The 17,656-nt window shown below is 38.6% G+C and overlaps 1 protein-coding gene across 2 annotated transcripts in view; it reads right to left on the bottom strand.

Annotated features, from left to right (window-relative positions):
* Window positions 1-314: 314 nt before the first annotated feature.
* GCLC (glutamate-cysteine ligase catalytic subunit) overlaps window positions 315-17,656 on the bottom strand; it is a 34,559-nt gene continuing 17,217 nt past the window's right edge. Inside the window, exons 4-16 of one of the 2 annotated variants that reach the window (XM_059829050.1) lie at window positions 17,357-17,470; window positions 16,515-16,573; window positions 16,289-16,425; window positions 12,836-12,910; window positions 11,841-11,957; window positions 10,828-10,966; window positions 10,193-10,305; window positions 9,424-9,516; window positions 8,593-8,697; window positions 6,327-6,408; window positions 6,127-6,230; window positions 5,904-6,024; window positions 315-2,094 (exon numbers count right to left, since the gene is read on the bottom strand). In XM_059829050.1, the coding sequence (XP_059685033.1) occupies window positions 1,889-2,094; window positions 5,904-6,024; window positions 6,127-6,230; window positions 6,327-6,408; window positions 8,593-8,697; window positions 9,424-9,516; window positions 10,193-10,305; window positions 10,828-10,966; window positions 11,841-11,957; window positions 12,836-12,910; window positions 16,289-16,425; window positions 16,515-16,573; window positions 17,357-17,470 (1,465 nt within the window). In that variant the 3' untranslated portion in view covers window positions 315-1,888. The remainder of the gene's footprint in view (window positions 2,095-5,903; window positions 6,025-6,126; window positions 6,231-6,326; window positions 6,409-8,592; window positions 8,698-9,423; window positions 9,517-10,192; window positions 10,306-10,827; window positions 10,967-11,840; window positions 11,958-12,835; window positions 12,911-16,288; window positions 16,426-16,514; window positions 16,574-17,356; window positions 17,471-17,656) is intronic. The other variant, XM_059829055.1, reaches the window with a different exon arrangement.

The following is a 17,656-nucleotide window of genomic DNA, read 5'->3' as shown; positions in this document are numbered from 1 at the left end:
TCCAGAAGGGTGATTTTATGTCAGTTTAAAGGGAAAAAGGACACATGTTGATGCAGTACCATCAGGAAAGCATTCTAGCTTTCTTTAGGGGTCTTCCAAGCATAGCAGCTGATACTGTGCAATCAGACAGACACTACCATGACAATGATAGGACTGTGCTGTTGCAGGAGTAATTGACCATTTGCCATTAGCCCTGAGACGTGTCACTGTGAACAAAGCAAGTCTGGATAAGATGAGCTGTACTTGCCAGGTACACAACTCTTCCTTTTTTGAACCTGAAAATGTGGGTTCAAGTCATGCAAGTGACCAACACATACTGCAAATTTTATTTTTATTTCCTTATTACAGAAACTAAATTAGCATATGCCTACATCTTGATTAGAACAAATTCACCACTGCAGAAAAAAAAGCATTCTTTTTATTCTCTAAAGCACACCTGTGAACACAGAACAAAGTCTATAAAATACATAAAAGCTTCTTCTTAGTGCACCTCTTCATTGCAGTTTCTCCATTAGTTCTTTTTAAAGAAAATCATTACACCTTAGGTATTTATATATGCTTGCATTAAGCTTTGCATAATTATCCATAATGCAATTCACTTCTAGAAGTCAGTTAAGAAGCTAAATCAAAAAGGCCCCTTAAGTTTGCTTTATTTACAGTTGCAATGGCTAAATTTTAAATACTTTACAGTCACTCCCAGCACTGGCTCCCAATTCAAAGGATTAGTGCATTCCATGATTTCTTTATAACTATTTGCTAGAGGGGATTAAGTTGCCCATACCTACAGCTATGTAGGCACCTCATCTATCTACATAAAGTACCTTATAGAAAATAAACATGCTGACAAAAATATTTATAATAATGAATGACAAATGAGAAACAACCTTTAGGAAGAATGGGCAGGTCCTTGGTTTTGTGCTGCAGTCATTGTCGACTGTGGGAACAGCAGCAACATGGAAGAAACAGCAGTTAAGGAGTGCTGCAATCCAGATCACGTCTCTCTGGTTCCTTTGTAAAGAGAGCTTTATGTTCCGCTCTCATTTCCTCCTCTCTTTCACCTCTTCCCCAGTACTGCTTTTTTGTTAAATCAAGTTTTCTGAACTGCGACAGCGTACAAATTTACTTCAGAGGGGAAAAAATAATGATGCATCTGGGAAAAGATGCATCTTTGTCCTTTTTTTTTTTTCCCAGGAAACGCAGCTTACATGCAAATATGGCAGACCTTTCCTAAGACTACAGTTACCAGGAGACAAGCAGGTTATCTGAATGAAGACAGATCTGTTGCTCTCAGTGTTACAGTTTATGAGTGGATGCAGGTCTTGTGGCAACTGAGAAACTGCTGGAAAGATTAACAAATAGGATGCACTTGTGTTTGTCTGTTGTTATATACTTTCAAAACCCAAATGGAAGGAAGAAGTATCTGTGATTCAGGTAGGTCCAGAAGATTATTTTTTTCTTACACAATAAGGTAGATTACTTAGCACATTCCAGGTTAAAAAAATTACAGTAAACATTCAGTAACTGGAATGCATGTAATATACAAGTACCATTACATTTACAAAGCTGTTCAGGACAATTTTTCTTTCTAGAATAAGCATAAAAAAGTTACAAGCTAATTCACAATAACTTTAGATACAGTGTTATTAAAATACATTGATGTTAATCATAAAAATATTTTACTATTTACATGTACATTGTATAAACCTTAATAATAAGAATATGCCCATTTTAGGATGCCTTAACAAATATTTAGGCAGATTGGCCCATTTTATAGTGCAGTATCCCTGTTTTGGTCTTCACACCATGAAACTGTACCAGATTCACAGTATCTCTGCTAGTGCTTTGCTAAAAGGCTTAAACTTTCTATTATTTAAGAAACATTCATTCATTACACAGAGCCAGTTTTGTTTCCACTTTGTTTCTTATTAAATCCTACCCCCAATAGTTCAGGACACTCTGCCTGGCCTTGTGCGATTTGGTTGCATTTCCAAATAAGGCTATAATTCATTTCATCAGTTATCACGCTATCTTGCTTGTAGTCTGGATGCTGTGCGATAAATTCCCTCATCCATCGAGCAACTGTCATTAGTTCTCCTGTGAGTAAGGGGAAGTCAAATTTCATAGTTTATACATATAATTTAGCAGTATGACACCTAAAGTTCTATGCATTACATACGCAATTAATGACTAGTCCATGCTTTCACGAGAAACACATTCCTAAACATAAGTTTTTTTAAATGTGGATAAATTGCAGGCATAATTAAGCTGACATATCGTTGATAGTCTAAAACCCACTCGTCTAGTGCAATCTTCAAACTTTCAGATGTTGTAACAAGACAGTGCAGAGAGAAGTAGCTACTGGGACAGGTGTTACCAACAGACTTTATAGCAAGAGGTATTAAACATGTCACTTAACAGAGAATCTGGCTGAAATGAACCAGACACCTCTACAACAACCACATATATAAAATAATTTTGTAGTTGATCCATCCAACTCAGCTGCTAGCTTTGTTCTGTCTACCTTGACTTATTACTCCTTCTTCCTCTGGCAGCTTCCCTAGCAAAAATAAGCAGGTTCCCCGATTATACCAGGTCCTGCCTTGTAGACACTGCCTCTGCTTCACTATGCAGGGTACAGTTGATCATGGGACAGTCAGCAGGTGCTTAAGGGTCCCCGACACTTCTAGAAAGGGTCATCAAATGACACTCACCAATTGCAGGAGATCTGCACCCCTGTGAAGTAGCAGCTGGAGACCAGCTGGACACCAGCATTTAGGCTACTGAATCTTGCTCCTGAATGCAGCATATGCAAGCAAACCTCAACAAGCTGAAGGTAACTCTGACAGTAAGACACTAAGGTAGGCTGACAGGATTCTCAGAGCCTGGCAAAACTTTCATTGCTACTGGAACCTCAGCTTCCTTGTAAGAAAACAAAGAGCTGAGGGCTTGCACTACAGAAATCTTTGGTTTAAGAATATTATAAAAAGCAAGAGGAATCAAGTTAGGGAAGGCAAGTAGGAACACACAAATAAAGAGTAAGAAGCATCTGAGACTGTTTAAAGATATCCTATCAGTGGTTTTGAACAGAAGTACATGAACACAAATCAGAAAAACTGCAAGTAGTACAGGAAAGTAAAGCAGAATAAAAAAAGATTATTAGAAATAAAAACATCCCTCAAAAACCAGAAGTCATGTTTAAAAGATATGAGGCCAGAGTTTATACTTCTATATAAAAAGAGGGCAGGAAAAAATTATCCAGGAAGTGTTATTTGTTGAAGACACTAAAAACCTCACAAAAACTTTCTCAAACCAATGAGAAGCAGGGGGCCTGCAAGAAAATCAGTTGGGCCAGGACATCAGCAGAGCATAAAGAGACACACATTTTTGGACTAAAAGCCGCTGCAGGCTGCCAGTGCAGCTGTCAGTGCGGGAGGAGATGGGACAGCAGCCCAGCTCACACCAACACAGACATCTAGTGGTCAGGCAGCCCAATCACTCCCCATCCTTTCCACCACTGTAAAGCTGCAGCACCTTGACCGTGAACACAGCGTGCAGCTCTCAAGGAACACACGAGTATCGGGAAAAGGCACCACAGACTGACAAAAGGTGTGAGACAACTTCCAAACAAGGAGAGACAAGACAAAGGGAATCACAAGTTTGAAAGCAAGAAGATACTCGAGAAGTTTGCAAAATCACGAATGTTGATGTGAAGTGAGTAGAGAAACATTATCCTACAATGCAGAAACTAGAAGGCGTATCATGAAGTAACTGGAAAGTTCATTTAAACACACAAAACTACAGGAGTTTTATTATACGCTCTTTGAAAAATGGAAGTGTGGCATTTCTTACTGTATGACTTTATGGGGACCAAAAGTGTAACTGCTTCAAAAAGGGTAAAGTAACAATCACGGAAGTGTTTGTGAATGGTCATCAAGTACCTTGATTACTGCACCACCTTTGGCTGAGAAAAGCCTACACTGCAGACAGCCAGGGACCAGGAGAGCATGCCAGGAGAACGATCACTTGTTGCTGTTATCTTAATACTGCTTTCATTAATATTTGGTGGTGGTCAGCAGCTGCTGCCTGCCTAGCAAATCTGTAGTCTCACTGAGTGGTGGCAGTCGCACACCAGCTAGAGACCAGGAGGGCTGTGCTGCAAGAGAAGATGCGACTGAAGCACAGATGAAACTATGTCAGGGCAAGGTTAAAGCCACGGCAGCTAAGGTGCCAGTGCTTAACTCTCACGAGAGTGCTCTGTGTTCACCATTTGAGGAAAGAAATCTGAAAAATGGACACTCTTTGTGGACACATCTCATGCTAGACAGGTTGCAGTTCAGGAACATTTGATTTGAGAGTGAACTGGAATAATCCAAAGCTCACAATTGAGAAACATCATGGCACAGTAATACAATACCTAATGCTTTTTATTCTTTGAATTCTGGCTCTTAAGAAGCATCATTTAAAAGTCATTTCAGTTCATCAGAGTTAAGATATAAACCCTAGACTCTATCTACCTCACTCTCACACCTTTTAGGTCTGTGTAAATTTACAAGCTGACTTTTGCAACGCCTGCAACTTCACCCCAGGTAGCGAAGTTATTCTTTGGAAGGGGAACAGCTGCCTCAAGGGGTTGAGCCCAGGTCATTAGGTCTTGGGAAAAAGCCTCTATAAAGACCTATGCATTCCTTGTTTTTTCAACAGGATTTTTCTGACGGGAAAAAACCCAACAACAAACAACAAAATATTTTGAATGCACCGCTATTTTGAGGGCTGATGTGCCTCACATTTTCTTCCTGCCAGTTTCTCTTCTTTCTCTCAGTTAAGCCAAGCATCAAATCCCTGTCTATGTTACCTGGGGACAGTAGCCTCCTACAAACAAGCAGCCTTAGGAAAGAACATTTACAGTGAAAGCTGTAATTAATTAAAACTTGTTACCATTCTGAAGTACTGCTAAAGTACTGAATTACCAGGCGAGAGACAGTCCTCATTTCCACCCCAGCTTTAAAAAGGTCTTTACCTAGAAACTTCTACAGCAATTTTCAAGAATTAAAAAGGAATGCAACGCTTTAGTTTAAAATTGGGGAGAAAACAAAAAAAGATGTCTACTTATGAGACTAAAATTAAGTGTCTAGCTAAATTTACAGCAAGTCAGGCATACAAGGGATTTGCTTACAGAAAGGTATAAAGCTGCTGCAGACTGTGCTACACGCCCAGTTCTGAACTGAAGTTTAGCCTGCATCTTTTACTCATTATACGGCTGCATTTTAAAAAAGAGCATAAAGAGTCATTAAACCGCCTGTCTTCAGAAACACTGCAACATGGGGAGGACAGGGGAAGAGCCTGGTTTACTCTGGCTTGAAGGAGTTTAGCTCCCTGATAAAAAAGCCCTTCTGTAAGTAGCAAAAGACTAGGTCCCATGCTCTAGCATACCAGAATTTAGACTTATGAATGCTTTGGAGCAGCATGCACTGGAGTCACACCAATAACACCAGCCTGTCAGACCCAGCTTCACACACTCTTACAACACTCAAGTGACAGACAAAGGGGATTAGTATATGTGAAAACTACTACAAAGCGGACAATACACTGGCAAAAACAGCAGTAAGTGGCACAGAAAAGAGAAATCTTGGATTGGAGATACATTTACAGCTTAGAGGGTAGTGTAACCATATCAATGACTCCTAATTTAAGTTCTAAAATGGTTCACGAAACATTTGTAGTCAGAATTAGACAGGACCAGATTTAACCCAGAGAACACACTTCAGCCCTTTGCTCGTATGATTCAGCACTTAACGAGGCAGCCACAGCTACCACCAGTTTTACCCAACTGAAAACTAGAGAACAGCCCAATTACTAACTAGAAAAATGCCAGGAAAATCAATGTCCAAAAGTGTCAAACATACCAGATGCTCTCTTTTTTATTAGCTTCAGGTAGTTCAGTATGGTGCACCTTGTGTCCACATCCACTTCCATGTTTTCAAGATAGGAATTCAAAATTGGGATCAAACCAGGAAAGACTCCTTCCTGTGTAAGAGAACAGAGTCAGCATAAAACACGCTCAATCGGGTTTCTGGGAGGGCAGAATGAAGGGGAAAGTTGTGTGTTCCAGGTAGAAGAGGCTATAACCTTCCCGTTGATAATTGTATCAATGCTCATTAAGCTGTACTCTTCCGCATCGGTGCCTGTCCCGTTCTGTGCAGAGCCACATCCATCCACAACAGCGTTTCCACCTTCATGGGTGACAAAGGGAAAGGAAGAAATGGTTAGAAGGCAAGAGACAGACGAAACATCCACAGCAGTGTTAATCAGATTGCTTGTTGTGATACCTTTGCAAATATCTTTTCTGAAGTAAAACATTCCCTGCCGGACAGCATCTCTTTTCTGGGCCATCTTCATGTTTTCATCCACCTGGCAAAAGAAGTATTTCAGAGATTTGTGACATTTTAGAAAATAAGGATTCTCCCAAACCCTCACATTTTGGTCTCATTAGTTGAAACATTTACGATGTTTCTTATTATTTCATCACACAAGGCCAAGCTGTTTTACTCATTCTCATTTGCTGTTTTATTCATTATTTACTCATTACTCATTTACTGTTTTATTTCCTTCTTCAGGCATCCTGGGCAAAACCACAAAGAGATGATGTTCTATGAAACAGGTCTCCAGCAATGGTATCACGTTAGAACGTGCTACGCTAATCTTCAAAGTTTGGACGAAAACACAGGAACAACTGTGATTAACAAGTTGCATCCCATCTGGCAGACTTCTTTGCATATTTAGATGCAACTTAAATGAGTACAGAACAAGAAAATCGCCATTTCCCTAGTCATAGTTTGCTGCTTTTATTAACAAAATCATTGAAGTCTTTAGAAGAGTTATCACTGTATTAAACAAACTGTCAGAAATAGAATTCCAGTAACTTTGTATGGGAATCATATCTATTCCATACCCAAACATCTGTTAGATAGTTAGATAAACTTAGACTGCTAGTAAAGAAGTTCTAAATTGTAGGCTTCTCAAGAAGTCTACAAAGGACTGCCCATACACCCTGCAAATGACATAAGCGTTGCTCTGCCTTTCTGGACAGAAGATTTTGTGCAAGTTCTTTGGTCGTTATGTTCTCAGGGAATTAACATCACACAATTTTTAGACTTTAGCTTTACTGTATTGTCTTCAGAAGAAGGGATACGATTTGCTGAATTGTTTGACCTTTAATTAAGGGCAATGCAAAATCTACACTTCTTACCTTTCAAAGCTTTGTTTTCAGAAGTCTGTTTTCATTTATTTTATATTATGAAACCTATTTACACAACAGGCTGTTTTGAAAGTTTGAAAGAACTCCAGTCCTAGTTGATGGGAGTACAACCACACTCAAATCAGACAGCAAAGATTAGTGTGAGATTAGCCCCATAAACCCGTATTATTTTACCTGAAAGAGGCAGGCTTACCAATGGTGCAATTCTGTGTCCCACTTCCTGCCAAACTGCTTGGCAAGCTCAAATTATTTTATGCTCCCCCAGCCCCCCAACTCTGTTCAGGTTCTTTCAGCACTCTTTTTCAGTCTTAACTAGTATTCATTTGTTAAAAATTTTGCACTTTTGAGACATTCCAAATAACAATGTTAATTACGCACTGTAAGTGTTGAATCGCTGTGTTATTTGTGAAGTCTGAACTCCCTGACATCAAGAAGATAATTTCTCCTTTTAGGAATCATACCAACTGTATGGTAAGATTACCGTTATTTTACAACTTCAGTATTTTCCTCCATTTTAATTAAAAACACTAAGAAAAGCTGCAGGGTACTACTGCTATGCTGTAGCCAGCACTGGCAGTATTTTCCAGTATACAGTCTGTCAAAAGCCTTCTGCACTACAAAGATGTTTTTTCAAGTTACCTGTAACACTGCAGGACTATCTATTTAAAAAGACATTTTCTGGTCAGGTGCCTCAGAAAGAAGACGTGCAAGGACAGTTTCACCGAAAACAGTTCAACAATTGTGAGGACAAGATTAAGGAAAAGTCACATTTTGCATGGCTGGCCGGTCTAAACACAAGTCACAGCTGTGACCAGAATCAGCAGTATTTGTTTTCACTCAAATAGTGAAACACTAAGCATGCTGAACTCCTCCTTTCCCTCTCCACCAGATACAAACAAAATAGAGAATAAGAACATGAGACAGAGGCAACAGCCATGTTAAAATAAGTATCTAAAATTTTTATTTTGACATCCACAGGTTATTCTTCCCACATGTAAAACAGTGGAAACATGCCCTTCCCCAGACTCAAAACAGTCTTGTGACAATGGTATTTCTCAACATTTCTGCAGTACTCTGACACTGTTAGGCACCACAGAAATTACCACAGTATTTGTCTATAAGCTTAATTGCATGAGACAGCAGTAAAATATTTGTTTAGTACTGCAGAGTTAAAATTGATTCAAAGTACTGGTACAAATGAAAACTGACTGAAAGACAAAAAATGACTGTTCTGTAAGTGTACAAGTATTAGTTCCTAGCTTGCATAGGATAAAAATCAGACTTTATGCAAATACATTGCGCATTTAGCTCTAATAGATGTGATCTTTCACACCTACCTTGGACAAAGGAATGAGAAAATCCAGTTTATATGACAGAATCACTCTGGTTAGCAATACCACAAACACAACATATGCAGAGTTCTCAAAGTCTGTTAACTGGACCTAGACATGAAAGGATTAGAGATTAAATTACTTTAGTGGGAAGACACTCATGGAAGTAGGTAAATCTCTGGGAGAGTTTAAAACAGTTTGACTCCAATGTTCATGTTGGTACTTGTATTCACACACACTCTACTAACACAGATGGTGATGCACGAGCTGGAATCATCAGCAGTAACTTCAAATGCACAATACATGCACACACTTTAAACTCAATCCTTTAATCCAGTGCCAAAACCCACTTGTGCTTCAAAAGACTATTTAATAACCTGTACCTTCAGGCTCTCTGTGTAATTACAAATGTATAACAGCTTTTAAATTTCCACTTTAAAGGGATTAAATTCAGAGAGCTCAGAAATGGACAGCTATAAAATAAAAGCACTTGTGAAAAACAAAACAGTTAACAGTAGAAATGTTCAGTACCAGGAAACGTACTGGAGAAATACAGTCCCTAGAAGCTAAATGGAGCTTTGTTTACTGTTGTTTTAATACAAGCCTAATTCCTTTCCCCACCACCCCAAATCCATTAGCATGCTCTGCTGTGCTGCAGTGGATTCTCCTGTCAGTTACATTCCCACAGTCCATGTCTTATTAAACACTGCTGTCCACTTCACTTGCGTCTAGCAATTCAGAGGGGAGAAAACACAGCGTAAGTAATAAGGGTTTGATACTGGATGGCAGAATGCCTGGTACTTTTCCACTTACAAGGAAATGTGATGCCTTCCTTACCTCCATAGGTCTGAATTCCACTCTCCATCCAATATCTGAATTTGGAGGTGGTGGCTTAAACCTCATTGTCTGCCAGTTTGTAGACTGAATATTCTGCAAAGCACATGAAATAATCTATCACAACCGAGATATGCATCATTCTATAATATAATCAAAGAAAAACATGCAGATAACTAGAGTTCTAATATTGACCCTGCAACAGCCCATCAGGTTAAAGAAGCACTTCCAAACTAACTGGCATGACTTCCTAAAAACCACAGTATAACTACCCATCCTAGGAGCAAATACGTTACACTTTCTCACGCTATTTTGTTTGAGGATTACGTATAAGATACTAGGGGGCTGAGATTTAGCTGACTTTTTTTATGAAGGGTTGATGCATCCCAAACTAAAAATACTTAATATTACCATAGCTATTATTTCACGAAGTTGTATAAGACAGACATTTATACATAAATGTCATGCAAAACAGTTTTCAGGAAGCCATAAAAATAGATAATTCTCCATAACACTTATATACATAGCTATAGTTTGCTCTTCATATTTTATTGGGTTTAAATTATAAGCCACCACCTTCTCCTAAATAAATGTTAAAGCAAAGAAATACATGTGCTTATAACTGCAAAGTCATATGCTAAAGAACTAGCTGAAGTGAAAAATGCAGGAAAAAAATTCTTAGCTAATATAGCCATCCACCAATTAAGCAGTACTATAAAGGATAAGCATTTTTATGTATATATTTATTAAATTCCTCTAAATCAGACACAACCTCAAAATGGTCGGATTCATTTGCATCATCTAGATGTATTTTCTCCTCAAACAAAGTCAATGGGTCTCGAATGAACAAGTGTGCAATATGCTGTGCCAAAAGGTGGTCAATACCTACAAAATGAAAATTCAAACAATTCACACATAGCAAAGCAAGCTCTAGGAAACGATTTGTTTTTACAAGACTGAAAACATCCAACTCTGCAATGCTACCTCAACCCACCACATCCTGTTAAAAGTGTGAATGATGACTTCGGGAAGGAAGGAAATGATTAAAGAGAAAAAAACCCAAACAAACAGGTTCTTGTTTGGAAATGGCAGCTTAATATTGGTGTGGCTTTCTTCCTGTTTTCTGATGCACCTCTGTGCCATGTTTCCTAAAGCAGTTCTGCTCTCTCCACAAAGACAAAACATTAGTGCGTTCAACACTGAGCTTCTCAAGCTGGAATTAAGGACAGTTTCCGTTACAAATGAATACTTTTTTAAAAACTCAAGACCACGCTACACAGATACTTCCTGAGTAGGAGTCGCTCTAAGGGATGCACAATGATTAAACAAATAAGAATGAAAACGTAAAATATCCCCACACACTGCAAGCATAATTCTTAACCTGCTCATAATGAAGCAAACACTTACCTTCCTTTATTAGGTGCTCGTAGATATCTTTGTCTATTGTCAAATCAATGTCATTGTATTTCTCACCACATTCAGATAGATAACTGTCTATGGAATCATATCTGGATTTACTGATTCTATAATGGTTGTTCTTCAGTGGCTATATAATTTAAGAATACAATATTTTAACAGCTTGTTAACAATGTTACCTAAGTTTTGCTCACTAATGACACTTATGTGAGAATTATTATCCTGTTTAAAAAACCCTACAGCCACAATTAAAATTATTCAAAGCACAAGTTTTAAATAGGCTTAATAGAAAGCAATCTTGGAATTATGACTATTTTGTTTGCAGATGTATCTATCTGAGCTAAAACCAGTCACCACACATTGACTAGAATTCTCTAAAAGTGGAATCATTTTCCTGATGTAACATACCATTACCCCAAGTACCTGGAAAGCATTATTACACCTGTTGCAACACATACCAATACAGTTTCACTACGCAGACATTGTTAGAGATGCTCTTAAAATGGGTAGTTCAAGAATTATTTCAAGTAGATTTTTTTTTAATTATTTTTTTATTTTCTATAATTTTATAAGTGCCTTGAATGCCAATTCCTGCTTAGAGAAACTCCTTAAGTTCAAGTTCTGACAACTGGCTCTTATCACATAGTTCTAGTTTATACTACTGGGATTACTCATTAGCACCTGCCATTTAATCCAAAGCACTTTTTGCTTTTTGGGGTCAAGCACAGACTGGAAAGTTTCATCACAGGGGAACCTTTTCAGCAAGCTGTGGAGGAGTGAGTGGAATTCTACTGGGATTCCATTCCTAACTAAAAGTATGCATTTGCTAACGTAAACCGTACAACCAAGGTGAATGGTTGCACCATCTCTCCTATATTGGCCGCAAAGACTGCCATGTTCCCTTGTTAGGGATTCTGATGAGGACAAACAGAACTTGATACTAAAGGAGATTTAACTTTTTTGCCTAAAAAACCCCCAGACATCTACTACCTAACATTACTTACCTCTAGCCCCCTCTCTTCTCGTGTTCGATCATCTACAGATGCAGAGATTACTCCCCAGCGACAGTCAATATCAGACACGTAGCCTCTGTAGAATGGAGATGCAGCACTCAACGCCATCTAAAATAAAACAGCCTGATATGAAAACAAAGGACAAGCCAAGGAACCAAAAGCAAAATACAACCCCACTGGAAAGGGAAACTAGCTGGTCCAGAAGTAACTGAAGTATATACTTCAGTTTAACATACAGCCACAGCCCATACAACCACAATTCTTTCAACTGCTATCACCAGAAAATGCCTAGATGAAGGGTTAGTGTTATTGAATCTTGACACTCTCCAAATTTATTACCTCTACAGATCAGCATTTAAGGAACACAAAGATGATACAGGTAGAAGCAATTTCGTGGCAAATCAGCAAGTAATCACTCACATACTCCCAAACTCCAGAAGTTCACCTGGCAATCATTTTGGTTTTTTGTTTGTCCAAGCACCTTAGCAACACAGCTGGAACATACCTCACTCAGAGCAGGATCTGCTCACCAGCTAGACCAGACTAATAGTTTATTTTTATAACACCTGTTATAAACACCTGTTTATAACCACATGCTTACAAAAGGGACAGATTTAAACAACTTAAGCTGAAACCCTCTGTAAGACCAGACCAGAGTTGAAAAATTGTTTTAAGGAGTGAGCTTGTCTTGTTTTTGTGAAAAACTGCCCCAAATGTATTTCTAGAACCACTCAACAAGAGTCTCATGCATGTGGGAAGGAGGGGAGAGGAGAAGAAAGACATCATCTGTTTTGTGGGGTCATTTGGACATTAAATAAATTACACAGCTCATGTGACAACCTAGCAAGAGACTGACACTTCACCCAGAGTACCAAATTTGTGAGTAGCATTCAAGTTTTTTTTTTTTTTAATTTAGATTTCTTTTTTTTAACATGTAGTGGCTTTCACACAACAAAGAGCTGATGTGATAGAAGTCCATTACTTACCACAATGGGACAGATTGTGGCTAGCTGATCATAGAGATACCTTGCTTCAGAAATGCTGCAAGCCTGAAACGTTACCTGTTGGAAGAAATACAATTGCTATATCACAGCGCAAGCACAGTCTTCCTAGATTTAGAATCAATGATATAATAAACCCATTTAAATTTAGAATTTAGAATTAAGGGGGTTTTTTGTTTGGTTGGTTTTGTGTGTTTTTTTTCCTGTGGGTTCCCCTCCCCACCCCCCAATTCTTGGACAAACTTTTGCCCCATCTATCAGCAGCATTTATATCTCAAGCTTCTTTCCACACCATTTCCATGTTCACTGAAAGATTTCAGACCACAATGCTTCAGCTGTGAGGCTAAATATACAAGCACTTGCCAGAACCAAAGAAAACTGAGTTAACATCTACAATACACATGCATCAGTAATGCACCTTCAGGAAATAAGCCAGGAACCTACTTACTTAGACCAACAGTCAGAAACTATTGTAGATATAACATTTGTTTTATGCGACAGCTAATCCTGTTTTTAAGAACATTTCAAGACACCTTTGTTTGATCCTGCAAAAAATAAGTATCTTTGTATCTACCGTGACTTTTATTTAAAAAAAAAAAGTCAAGTTTTGCCTGTATTAGAGGCCAGGACACAGCAAAAGATGGACAAGAAATGTTATTTGTGGAAGCCATTAATGATGTGGAAGCCCTACCACACATAGGCTACTGGAAAAATATAAACTTCTCTGCAACTTTCGGTGAAATTGGCCCAGAGCAGTATCAGATATGAGATGCATTTCTAGTAGCAGACCTTACCCTCCAGACTTCCCAAACTGACACTTTATGCATTTTAAAAATGCAGAGGAGGATCAATCATCTCAAAACTGTTAAAAGACACTAAACAGATTAAAGGCCTCTCTCTCCTCCTTCTCAGTTTACATATTCATAGATCAGAGGATAACTGAGATGGGAGTGTACCCCTGTACCACTATTATAACATTGTACAACAAACTTCAGCTCTAATCACCATCGCTGCTTGTTGTCCGGAATAATGCCAGCCAAACACAGATTTTCCTCTTCCACAGATTACAACTAGAGTGCCACAAAACACAGTTTCTTCTCAGCCTGCCACTCAAGCCTGATCCAACCCCAAAGTAAGCCTTAAAAAAAACAACCAACCCAAAAAAACCCAAACCCAGAACTCCCGAGTTCACTGCTGGGCTCAGTGGTGGAGGGGTGGGGGGGTATAGGAGGAATATGGGATTTGTTTGCAGTTGTTTTGTTTGTCTTTTAAAATGCACAGCCAACATTCATTAAAACATCTCAAGTCAGAAAAAGGGTGTGTGGTAGAGAAAATATTTCTCCTGTGTCTATCCTTCAAGGGGCTATCAGGGGAAAAAAAAAGAAAACACACTTTGAAAAGACAAGATTATTTCATGCTCTTGCAGAGAAGCAGCTAAGTATGATTTCTCATCACTAATTTTGGACTTCCAGCACTAGGGAGCCTGCCCTGGGGCAGGGGAGGTATGTGACAGCACACCTACACTCTTTCCCCTGACAGTGGTATCCCCTCCCCTTCCCTTTGATGTTTATTCCAAATCACATTAAATCCGGGACTCAAACTGGTTTCTAGACAAACATCCCATTACAGAGGAAAAGGGCATGGCAGTCTTCTCCAGAGGAGGGCTGCAGGCACCGCAAGGGCTGCGGAAAGCAGCAGCCACCAGCACAAGGCTCAGAAGGCACAGGGACGTGAAGCCTCAAGAGGGGCAGGAGCACAAGGGGTTGCCTTGCTGTTTGCAGGAGCAGCACTTCCCACCCCACCGTCACTGTGGGCTATCCCAGCCAAGCTCATTAGGACATTATTTTTAACCTTGGAAATATATCAAACCAAGTTGTAGCTTGGTGTGTAGTAAGAAAAAAACCAAAAGGAAGTATACATACTGCAAACTACCTTACAGAAAATAGGTGAAGAAAACATGTTTTCTTCTAGTCGGTTATCAAGAATTATCAGTTGATACACAAGCAGCTGCTTACAGCACCTGCCAGCCTTGTTTTTGTTCTCCCTTTGATGATAACAAGACTATCAAATTTGAATTTCACCACTGATTACAAGAATGGGGAATAGTAAAAATGGTATTCCTTAAAAAGGAATTTAATATATTTTTAAACAAGTTCATACAGTGACTGAACAGTAAGGCTGTATTTCTTTTATTGGTCTTAAGTAAGAAATAGATGGTACAAAGTAGACCATATCAAACTTAACACCTTTAAAACCATGCAGTATTATGTATACTTTACTACTTCAGACTCTCCCTAGTATACCCTTAGTGACAAGAAATCATACTTAGCTGCTGTCAAGAACATTTTATTTATTCAGCTTTTGTAGTTTCTCAAAGGGAAGTGCTTTGAATGAGGTTATTTCTGCCACTGCTGTGAAACAAGAAAAGCTTGGAGAATTTCCTCTAATCCCCTAGGGACTTAACACTAGCTTCTTCCTAGCTCTGCTTCCAAAACAGTGGTGGCAACAGGCAGATTTTATCAACAGTCAAATACATCGCTACTACTTAAGGCATCAGCCCCAAGCATCAGGTTACTATGATAGAGAAACATTTAAAACAAATAGATACTGAAATGATTAAAGCACTCCCAAGATACGGCACCTGGATTTAAACGGAGGATACTGTAAGATAGGAGTAACTCAGGCAAACGAACGAAAACAGTAAGAAGTGGGCATGCGTTAATGGGAGAAAACAGATCCAAGAATGTCTCCCAGCTCGCAGCAACAGAAGATAGGTACTTATGTGGATATGGTAGGATCATGGCACAAGCAGTGAGAAGACTTCTTAGCAGATAGATAAAAATATTTAAGAATGAGAAATTTTATACAGGAGTTCATGCTGTTTCTAACTATAAAATTATACATAAAATGAAATTACACATAAAGAGAAAGCTACTTATTTTTAAAGATATTGCAATGACTTCTTGTCACTCCCTGCTTTTGCTGTTCTAAGAATGAGGAAGAGGGGAAAAACCACAAACTGAATAACCAAAAAACCCCACACGTTCCTACCAGACAGATTAGTTTCCATTCCCACAGTGTCCTTTGGTCATGCCTGAAAGACCACCACAGTGGAAGATGATCTTTCACACTTGAAAAGTGCTGGGTTCCAGGAGCAGGTGCTTGATCAAATGGGGTTTGACTTGTTCAAGAAACCCTTTCAGCAAGGCATCCAGTTACATTTGAATATTAGCAGACAATAAACATAAAATTCACGTTTGTTTGCTTGCATTAAGACTAGATTACCAGTACTAGAAACCAAATTTGTTGGTTTATTCCCCTTGTTGTCACTCTGCAAATGCATCAGTTGAATTAAGCTAGAAAAATTAATAAGGCAAGACTTAAAAAGGGAAGTGTTTAGGGAAGACAACATTCAGTAACAACCTGAAAGCGCTTTACCTGAAGACAACAGTTTCCCATTCCAAAACCCATAGCATCCATGTATATATAGTCCGGCTTAGACGCCTTTGCTGCTTCTCCATCATCATTAGGAAATGTTTCAATAAATGGTGATGGCGTGTTCTTATCTTTAAATACTGTGTGGAAAATGCAGGTACTCAGTAACCCAGAGCATTAGATTGAAAACTATTTTGAAAAAGAAAAAAGATAGATAGAATTTACTCACTTGGTACATTTATCACAACCTTCTCTCCTCTTCGGTGCCGAATGTTTCTGGTCAGTGTACTACAACAAAAAAAAAGTTTGCTTAAATATCTGAAAGTTTCTCTTTATGCAAATGTTTTTGCAGTTAAGTTTTCAGCAATTCTGAGGGTTTCAGAATGTCAACTTTCTACTTATTTTAAGCATTTTCCTTCAGGACACTTCTTTTCCTAGTTTAAGATAGACTATAACAGATAGAACATTGAATTTTTCTTCAGTAAAGTCAGTCTTATTCTGATGGACTTCATAGTATTATGCTGATAGAATAGGCAGAAGTAAAAGTCTACTGACTTGAAGAATACAAGGACAAGTGAAAAGGTATGCTTAGTTTTTAATAGAATGATTTTCATCCTCCGAAGTCTCACCTTAACAATGAAAACCCCTCTCAGACTATACAAGTAGTTTGACACCATGCTCCATTTCAGAGTAACTAGGGCAAGTTACTGAGTACACGGAGATGTTGCTGTGACACACCTGAGTGAGAGCTGGATTAACTGTGATGGGAGCAGTTAGCCATGGGATTTCAAACTGGAAACAATTTTGCAGTAGCATAATCAACACCTTTTGCCCCATAATGGCATGAACTACTATATAAAGTTACTTGAACTTAACAGTTTACTTTCTTAAATCACTTTGAAAGAAAATACATGTCATCACAACCATCTTTGTCCAAGTCCTTGTGATATCCACAGCAGCTAGCCACATAGCTCTCCATTCCAGTAACGTAAAGAAGCTGCAGATATGCCTATGATATTTAGGCACAGAAAAATATTCAGTTTCTCATTCACACTCCCCAAATACCCTTACCTAAATCTAGGATGTTTATTGATGGCTTCATCTGGAAAAAAGAGGGATTTTGAAGCTCCTCCTTCTACTGGTGTTGGCTTATATTCCGGCAGTGTAAACCCAGGACACCCTAACCTATGTAACACAACAATGAGATCCAAGCTGTAATGAAAACAGACTGTGATTTTAAAACAGTCAGATAATCAGAGATTAGGATTCTAGTAGACAAAGGAATAAAAAGAGATTTTTTTTTTTTAAAAAAAAACCTTGTATCTACCATGAGCATTTCTGAAGCGTTTTTCAAGACTGCTACCTATGTAT

This window comes from Gavia stellata, chromosome 2 (assembly GCF_030936135.1).
Source record: "Gavia stellata isolate bGavSte3 chromosome 2, bGavSte3.hap2, whole genome shotgun sequence".
Lineage (NCBI taxonomy): Eukaryota > Metazoa > Chordata > Aves > Gaviiformes > Gaviidae > Gavia > Gavia stellata.
The sequence above is the reverse complement of the archived record's forward strand: the minus strand, read 5'-3'. Positions and strand labels throughout refer to the sequence as shown.